The sequence below is a fragment of the Dipodomys ordii genome, unplaced genomic scaffold (genome assembly GCF_000151885.1).
Source record: "Dipodomys ordii isolate 6190 unplaced genomic scaffold, Dord_2.0 Scaffold89, whole genome shotgun sequence".
Taxonomy (NCBI): domain Eukaryota; kingdom Metazoa; phylum Chordata; class Mammalia; order Rodentia; family Heteromyidae; genus Dipodomys; species Dipodomys ordii.
In genome coordinates this window covers 669,579-679,306 of record NW_012267305.1, presented here as the reverse complement: position 1 = coordinate 679,306, position 9,728 = coordinate 669,579, and the positions used below count along the sequence as shown (strand labels likewise).

The following is a 9,728-nucleotide window of genomic DNA, read 5'->3' as shown; positions in this document are numbered from 1 at the left end:
GCCTGACTTCCATGTCTGAGTCTGAGAGAAGGTACTGGTTAGGTGGAAGGAGCAAAGCCTCAGGTGAGCACAATAAGGGACACAGTAGAAATCAGGTGACACATGAGGAAGGCCAGAGTGGTCCAGGTCCCCAGGACACATGGGGTACATCCCTGCCTCCATTGTCAAACTGAGACATTTCCTTCATGTGATCTGTCCCTGCAAACTAACCAGAAGACTCGGGTCTTCAGAGGGAGAAGTTCCTGTCTAGAATCAAGGGGGAGAATTCAGAGAGAGGAATGAAAGGTCTTGCCACCCAGATCAGAGACCTCTACCTTCCCATAAACCTAGGGAGTCCCTGAGCATAGCGAACAAATTCAGAGCATCTTCATTTCCTGTCTGAGGAATGTGACTTCCATTCAGAAGAGACCAGGGCGGGGTGCGGCGTCGGGGGAAGGGGGGCAATGAGGACCAAGAAGACACCAGATCCAACACATGGGACAACTGCCATTCCTGGCACCCCAAGGTGGCTTTAAAATAGGAACTTGGGGAAGACACGATTTCTCAGGCTTCCTGCTCAGTGTTGGGGTGGGGCTTAAGGAGACATGGTGGCCTTGTGCCTGCAAGGTACATGTATAAGTCAACACAGGAAAAGGACCGGGCCTTGTATGGAATAAATAGGAATATATTTAGGATATTCCAGACAAAAGAAGACCCCAGAAACTTGCTCCTTCCTTCAGCCTAGGGAAACCCCTGCAGAGGTGTTCAAATGAGCTATATCCACACTTCTGTCTCCCAGGTCTCAGGACCTTGAGGCCTTGAAATCAGAGGAAGCATCAGGAAAGTGGAAAGGACCATATCTGGTCAGCAGAGGGAGGTGTCCAGGATCTGCCAGGAGTGAAGGTGAGGAGAGAGGGGATCACCCTCACAAAAGCACATGGGACTCCAGCCCCAACCTTCCCCTTTTGTTAGCTCTAGAAAAATGTAATGACTCTTAATGGATTGGCCTCCCTGCACTTCGTTTTCCAGTGTGTGACAAAGGCTGTGTCTTAAATAGTGGACTAAGATCCTCAGGATAGAGTTCCATACCTTGCCATCTACCAAGATGAGGACTGAACAGGTCTCACATCTACATGGCTTCCAATGAATCTTTCCACTGCTTTTAGTCTCTCCTGGGAGGTGTAGCAAGATATAAGGTCCCTTCACTGCCTTTTGTTTTATCTTAGGGAGGAGGACCTTTGTTTTGAAAGATTGCCTCAAGCCATCAGAGGAGAGGGTCCTAGAACCTTTAAGGTGACAATTGGCGTCCAGGGTGAACACAGAGGAGGCCTTCTATCCCCCAAACAGTGAAACTTCACCTTGCCTCAGGAAGGGACAGAGAGAGAGAGAGAGAGAGAGAGAGAGAGAGAGAGAGAGAGAGAGAGCTCTCAGTGCCTTTCCCACAAGCTTCAGGGACCAGGAATTAAGAAAAAGGTCTAAAGCATCCTCAGGTCACAAAGGAGGAGGTGCCCAAGAAGGGTCAGGTGTCTAGGTGAGGTATATACCCTGAGTGTTTACTAAGTGTCCCCCGTATACCAGAACACACAAAATCCCATAGTGTTCAACCCCACATGCCCTATTAGTTGATGCAGAGCCCCAAGCTCTATCAGCTGTCTATATCCTGAGAAGCAATTTCAATTCTCTCAAGCTCTCAGAAAGATAGGAGACCAGGTGGAAATAGAACACTATCTAAAGAAAAAAAACATTAATAAGCTTTTGTGTGTGTATGTAGGTGGGTATGCCATTCCTGGGACTTGAACTCAGGGCCTGGGCACTGTTCCTGAACTTTTGTGCTCAAGGCTGGCACTCTACCACTTGAACCACAGTTCCACTTCCAGTTTGGGGCCTTTTTTGTTTTTAATTTGAGATGAGAGTCTTACAGACTTTTCTGCACAGGCTGGCTTTGAACTGTCATCCTCAGCTCTCAGCCTCCTGAGTAGCTAGTATCACAGGCATAAGCCACTGGTGCACAGCAACAAGCTGCTTTTTTTTTGTAATAGGCCTTTTCAAGAGCTGCCAAGGATGTGGTTCTCAACTGAGTCCACTCACATGCTTCTTCTCTCCCCTAGGCCTGTGAGTTCCCATCACTGAGTACCTGTCCAAAGTCCTGCCTGCAGTCTCCAGGGAAAGCCATCATGCCTCATAGTAAGAAGAACCAGCAAGACAATGAGGGAAGCCCTAAGGCCAAAAGAAAGGCTCCAGAGCCTGGCCTGGTGAATGGGCTAGACCCCAAGGAGGAGGAGGAGGAGGAGGAGGAGGCCACTGCCTGTGCCTCTTCCTCTTCTTCGACTCTGATGCTGGCCACCCCAGAGGAGGGGACTGCTTTTGGGATACCATGTGATCCCCAGAGTCCACCAAGAGCTTCCTCTCCCCCTACTGCCTTGGTCTCTAGTGTAGAGATAGAGATGGAATTTGAGCAGGGCTCCAGAAGCCAAGGATCCGAAAATCTGTTATTCCACCGCAACATGTTAGGTCCTTTGTCCTTGCTGCGTTACTCAATTTCCTTGGTGCCCTTCTTGCTCCTCAGATATCAGATGAGGCAGCCAGTCAATAGGGCAGAAATTCTCACTCATGTGGTCAGTTGTCACCGTAATTTCTTCCCTGCAATTTTCAACAAAACCCGTGAGTGCATGAAGCTAGTGTTTGGCACTGAAATGAAAAAACTAAATACCATCCACCGCTCCTATATCCTTGTCCCTGCTGTGGGGCTCACATATCATGGGTTGCGGAGTGATGTCCCAGGAGTGCCCAAGACAGGCCTTCTCATTATGGTCCTGTGCTTCATCTTTAGAAGTGGCAATCGTGCCACTGAAGAGGTGATTTGGGGAGCACTGTGTAAGATGGGGATTTGTGTAGAGAGACGGCACTACATCTATGGGAATATTAGGAGGTTAGTCATGGGAGATTTTGTGCGATTGCAGTACCTGGAATACCGGCAGGTGCCCCATGCTAATCCCATTGTCTATGAGTTCCTGTGGGGCCCCAGGGCTCGAGCTGAAACCACCAAGATGAAAATCCTTGTGCACTGGGCCAAGTTCAGTGGGCTTGATCCCAGGGCCTTCCCTATCTTATATGATGAGGCGTTGAGAGAGGAACGGCGTCGCCAAGCATGAGTTGTAGTCGTGGCCACAGCAGCTTCTCTGGCCCCATTGGAAATGAGCCCCAGTTTTTGTTTTCCTGTTCTAGTTAGGTGACTATGAAATTCACCTTTGTTTCCTCTGTAATTTTTCAGCTGTTCCTTATAATTGACAGTTTATTTGCTTTAAAATGCAAAGTTAAGAACAATGGTAGCCATACATGTATTGCTGTAAATATAATTCAGGTGTGTCTCTTGCTAATTATTCAATCAGTGGGAAGACTGTTATTTTGTCACTTGGAATAAGTTAACATAGCAGTCGACTATTTCCTTGGAAATGGGAAACGAGTCAGTAGTAAAATAGATGGTCTAAAGAAATGGAAAATTCTTTTGTCTTCCCCGTAACATTAAAAAGATGTTGGCTTGGATTGGCTTGACTGTTATTTGAGAATATAAGTGACATTTTTTCTCAGTAGGTCCTCCAACTCAGTCTATTCTTCAAACCTCCACTGAACGCTTGCTCTCTAAACTAGGGTCAGTTGGGCCCATATTTACCCATAGTACCCTGGGGTCTAGGAGCAGTAGTTATATCAGGGAGAGATGGAGATGTCTTCTAAGAGAACACATGGAGGAGTGGTGACGAGTTGGCGTTCTAGGACAGCAAAACCCAGTGTTAATGCTCTGAGCCTAAAACATTTCAAGGCTTCAGAAAACTGCAGTTCCTTCCTTAGGAGCTGATGATTATGAAGCTGAGTGGTAGCTGGGGCCAGATCCTCAGATGGTATGACTTAGGCCTGAGAAAATGGGAAATAGCTCTACACAGTTCCTTTTGGATGCTGAATAGGCACAAAGAAAATTCTTCCTGGTGCAGATGTACACAGTGTGGCTGAAAGCAGCACAATTCAGCTAGATGAAGTATCTGTTTCATTTGCATGGATTTCCTGAGAAAGAAGGGCAAATTTCTGTGGAAGGATGCCTAGGAGGCCCTGGTCATGTGCTCTTCTTTCAGGCTGAGATGGCCAGAACCAATTATTAAAATGACGTTTTAAGCTAGGTACTGGTGGCACATGCCTATAATACTAGCTACTCAAGAGGCTGAGATCTGAGAATCACAGGTTTGAAGCAAGCCTGAGCAGAACATCTGTGAGACTTTTTATCTCTAATCAATCACCAATAATCCAGAAATGAAGGTGTGTCTCAAGTGCTAGAATGCTAGCCTTGAGCAAATGAGCTCAAGGGCAGAGCCCAGGCCCTAAGTTTAAGGCCAGGACTGGCAGCTTCAAATCACAATCCCTAAATCTCAACCTCCTGAGTAGCTAGGATTTCAGGCATGTGGCTCCAGCACTATGTTCTTGGACATAATTTCTTAAGAGTGCAATAAACTAGAGAGTGAGATCCCAGAATGGTGGAGCTACTTCAGGAGCATGGGCCCAAGTAAGTGGTATTAGTTAGCTCGGCCATAATTCTGGTGAGCTGGTAGGCAGTAACTTGGGTCAAGAGGTTTCCTCCTGGAGGTGCACAGCCAAGCCTCCAGCTCTGTCAGCTAATGCTGCAGGGCCACATCTGTGGGTGGGGCAGCCAGGATTCTCAATTCTAAGCCTGGAAGCTCTCTCAGTGAGGGAGGGGCTGCTTCCAGTGAATAGAGGCTGCTAGGGAATAATTACTCATTCCACCCAAGGTTTGTGTAGGGAGCTTGCCCTGTTCTCCCAAGTTTATCAAAAGAGGTGTTCAGCCTTACAAAGCATGCCCCCTCCCCTCCCTCAAGTAGCCCAGTGTCTGTGTATAAACTATTGAATGTGTGAGAAATGGGGGCTCACTGGTAGCTTATGCCTGTAATCCTAGCCACTCAGGAGGCTGAGATGTAAGGATTGTGATTTGAAGCCAGCCCGACCAGGAAGGTCCATGAGACTCTTATCTCCAATGAACCATCAGAAAACTAGAAATGGAGATTTGGGTCAAAGTGATAAGAGTGCTAGCCTTGAAAAAAGAAGCTCAGAGACAGTGCCCAGGCCCTGAGTTTAAGCCTGAGGACTGGTACACACATACTTTATACACACACACACACACACACACACACACACACACACACACATATATATATATATATATATATAGGGTATAGTATATATAAAGTGTGTATATATATATATATATATATATATATCACATGCGTGTAAAATGTAGGGGAAATAATAAATATAAGAACAATAGAATGAGTTACTGATGCTTGGTACAATAGAAACACCAGAGAAGGACAAGTGAAGTTGTAGGCTAGTCACTCATTAGAGGGTAAATGTAAAAAGTTGAGGATCTCCCTACTTACAAAGGAACTCTTTTTCAGTCAGAAGCAGACAGGAAGAGCCTACTTTGAGATTCAGCACGTAATTATGACAAAAGGAGGTTAAACTCTAAATCTTGGGATGTTGATTATATGAAGGTCAGGTCCCTGATTGGGATTCTGGGACAAGAAGAGGCACCTCAAATTACATACTCAAGTATCTTAATTGCTCAACTTTCTCTGAATCTTCTAGGTTTTCTAAAGGAGGAAATTTCTCTCTGTTTTAAAAGAAATAGCTCTCTGCTTTGCATGAAAAGCTAGAACTCCCTCAAGATTGTTTTTAATGGCTTTCCCAAAGCAATAATGGGTTAAGAGATCATAATAGATTCAGGAAAGGCTGGATCTGCTCACAGTGATACCATATTCCTATACGGTCTAGTCAGCATATACTACCAGGTGCTGTGAAGAACTACAGAGGACTGGGTTCTAACAATGGTCATCACTGGAGACGCCATCACATTGAAGAAGGGAGATTTGTTGGCATGGAAGTACTCCCACCCCGTACAGATTTAAGAGCTTGACATAGCCCCTGATAAAGTGTTAACATATTATCTCAGCATGGGTTTCAAAACCATGAAGAAAGTAATGGTCCTTGCTAATTGAAGTATAAGAACTATCAAGATAGACAGTGGAAGAAAGGACCAAAACACTTTCAAGAAATGGACAAGGTAATGTAGTTACCTTCCATTAGGCTAGAGCCTCTCCTCCCGCCCCCGCCCCCCAAATAGCTATGGGTTAGGGAGATGATGGCATTCGGTTTATGTTAAGACAAAATTCATGAGGGGAAAACAAGAAACATCAAAAAATCAGTTATGACTATTGAGGTCAAGGTAGCCAGTGAAGTATACTGCTACAGAATTGGTTCTCCATTAACAATAATAAGATCTCACAATAATAGAGATCAGAAACCACCATAAGCAAGATGGGTCTATAACTAAGAGCAAGCACCAGATTCATAGCAACCAGAGATCTACCTTTAAGAGGGCAATCGAGCCATCTACTACAATGAAGATTTCTCAGTGGCAGATACCAAGGATGTTGCTCTACCTGTGTGACCAAAATAAATCTAGTATGGATTATAAGGAAAATTAAAGGACATCTCAATAAAAAGCCGTTTCTGGGATCTCAAGCAAATTATTCAAGTTAATACCTGTTACAGTCCGCATTGATTTGCAGAGAAACACTACTTAGCTTTAGTGTATTTGTCATGATCTTGGGAGAATTGCATGTACTCTGGGTCTTCTAAGACATAATTTTTATGGTCTTTTGTACTTAATAGATGCATCTAAATCTATCCTTTGTAGCATACTGATTTGAATCCCTTCATTTAGTGCTGGTTAAGCAGCTAGGCCTTCATATGTCCTTTGGTGCTGGTCACCACATTTTTTTTAATTTTTATTTTTGTCAGTCATGGGGCTTGAACTCTGGGCCTGGGCGCTGTCCCAGCACTCTTCAGCTCAAGGCTAGCGCTCTACCACTTGAGCCACAGCGCCACTTCCAGTTTTCTAGTGGTTTATTGGAGATAAAAGTCTCACGGAGCCGGGCGCCGGTGGCTCACGCCTGTAATCCTAGCTACTCAGGAGGCTGAGATCTGAGGATCGCGGTTCAAAGCCAGCCCGGGCAAGAGAGACCGTGAGACTCCTATCTCCAATAAACCACTAGAAACCGGAAGTGGCGCTGTAGCTCAAGTGGTAGAGCACTCGCCTTGAGCTGAAGAGCTGAGGGACAGCGCCCAGGCCCAGAGTTCAAGCCCCACGACCGACAAAAAAAAAAAAAAAAAAAAAGTCTCACAGACTTTCCTGCCCGGGCTGGCTTTGAGCTGTCATCCTCAAATTTCAGCCTCCTGAGTAGCTAGGATTACAGCATGAGCCCCCCCTCCCCCCCATGCCTGGCTTTGGTCACCAGAGTTTCTAAGCCTTAGAGCACCACCCCAGCTGAGATTTTTCTCAACCTTTGGGTTTCTTGTCAGGGTTAAATGCCATGTCTTGAGGAACCAGTGCCAGTTCAGTAGATAGCTAGTTATTTCATGTTCCAGCCCTCTTAATAAAGAGCCTCAAATCCCAGTCCCAAGTATCACTTTCCTGATCTCTCACTTCTCCTTCGTGACCTACTTTTGTAGCTCATCCAGGGTGCCATATTTTTCTCCTTAACCAAACTTAAGCTTTGCCTAGTTATTTCACTTGGATTTCACTTTAATTATTGGCTTAGAAGGATGAAGACAGGTCTCTAAAGAGCTATTAAGTATAAACTAAATGCTAGCTCTAACTATGAAAGACTGGTATGGCTCAAGTGGTAGAAGGACTGATTGGAAAGTGCAAGGCTTTGAGCTGAAAGTCTAGTATCACCAAAATTAAAATTAACTGGTATTCTTACACAGTATTTTTATTTTCACATTCTGGTGACCCTATTCTAAGGACAGAATTAGAGGTTTTATATGAGTACCCACAGAATAGTTACCTACTTGCTAACACTTATTTAGCTATTGTCCTTGTCTTTAAAAGAGACAAGTAGTGACTCCTTATTATAATTTTTTAAGTAAACCAATAAGCCACTTGGATGCCTATTGATCACCTTGAGCCCCTTCAAAGCTACATGGGGGTAATGATTCATCTTGAGTAAAGAAATGGAAATTCTAGATATGGGTTTCTTTCTTCGTCTGGAGCCTCTACCAAAGCTGGGCCTCATCCAACATTTCTAGGTAAGGGGATGCTGCAATCCACCAGACTTGATTTTATGTACTTGGAGTTGGATTCAGATATCTACTTTCTAGACAGAGGAATGAAACATTTAGGCCTAGGATTTCAGTTACTACAGCATCCTTCTCAGAATCTGCTAGCCAAATGCAATGGTGTGTGTTGAGGGTGGCAACAGTTAGAGATGCTACCACCCTAAATCAACGGCCATATAAGTAGGCTTTGCTTCTGATCACTCCTGCTGACCCACTTATGAAATTCAAGCTTCTCATAAGTTGTGAGTGTGCAGGTTTAGGTTTTACACCCAGATCATAAGTACCTTCACCAGAGAACAAGGCCAGAGTTTCATCAAATTTTAATCTTGATCATGTTTAATGCCAGTTAAAACAAATCAAGTCACTATCCTGAAAGAGGTAACGGACCTTATTTATCAAGAGATGAGGCCACTGCTATACACTGGGGCATATGTTTGGCATCTAGGTGACCCGCTTAAATATTATCCTTCAGAAATGACAAATCATCTACTATGGTCCAAAAAGGGCATGGTATGCAGAATCTCATAATCTTCTAGAATGAAAGATGCTGTCAGTTTACTAAGCAAATTGCCTAGATAAGCAGAGGTACTAGCTGAACATGAGAGGATATCTAGAATGAGTAAGTCGATGGAAATGGTGATTAGGGTTTCAAGACCAGTTTTCTATTAGCAGGCATGTGGTGTGTTTCACTAGTCTTTTCCTCAGGAAAAGAAGCATAACATACCCAGGTTCTAGAATTTATTTATATGAAACACATGAGCCTCAGCAAAATAAAGGATGGATTAGAGTGGACGGCTGGATGCCCCATCTGCACTGAGACGTATGCCTACTAATGTTCTTCAGCACAGCTTGAGTCTTGAGCCCCTGACATTGTTGGAGGCTGAGAGCCCTCAATGGAAGCCTTCTCAGATATAGCTTGATTCATACCCATTCCAAATTCACGTTCACTAGTCAGGGGACAGAAGGGCTCACCCCCTTGACTTTATGTAGAAAGACCATCCCAGTGATGCCTGAGCTGACCATCGTTCAGCAGAAGCTCTTGTGACTTCATTGTGTCCTGTTTTCTCCTCCAACTGACTTTGCTTTCTGCAAAGAATATAGATCCTACCAAGTTCCTGAACTCTAATTTTGATCTTAGAGACTTTCTCATGAATTGATCCCTGCCAGTCTGTTTTGCTATACTATTTTGTTTCCTTATGATTTCTTGATCTGGACCCATTCTTCCATAGTTTCCTTCATAATTTCTGGTGTTTTATGTCATGTTTAGGAGGGCCTTTCCTATCCCAAGAATACAAGCATATTCACCCATATTGTCCTACAGTGTCTTTAAGATTTCCCTGTAATTTTTTATTATCTTTAAGTATTTGTACAAAAGGGTTTTAATCCATATATCAGTTTATGAGTATAATGCTTGTTGATCAATGTCATCCTTTTCATCATTCTCCCCCCATTTATCCCAACCTAATCCATTCCTTAGTTCCATTTTCATGTATGCACACTGAATGTTATGACTGCATTCACCCACACTTCCTCTCTGCATTCGTCTGTCCCCTTCCCTTGACCTCCAA

General features: G+C 44.3%; 1 protein-coding gene across 1 annotated transcript; it reads left to right on the top strand.

The window, feature by feature from the left end:
- The first annotated feature begins 2,423 nt into the window (after positions 1 to 2,423).
- On the top strand, positions 2,424 to 3,131 carry LOC105992834 (melanoma-associated antigen 10-like). The gene has a single exon (XM_013025918.1). The coding sequence runs from the start codon at positions 2,424 to 2,426 to the stop codon at positions 3,129 to 3,131; it is 708 nt and encodes a 235-aa protein (XP_012881372.1).
- Positions 3,132 to 9,728: the final 6,597 nt, after the last annotated feature.

Coding starts and splice junctions, on each gene's coding strand:
- LOC105992834 (XM_013025918.1), top strand. CDS start 2,424: ATGGAATTTGAGCAGGGCTCCAGAAGCCAAGGATCCGAAAATCTGTTA.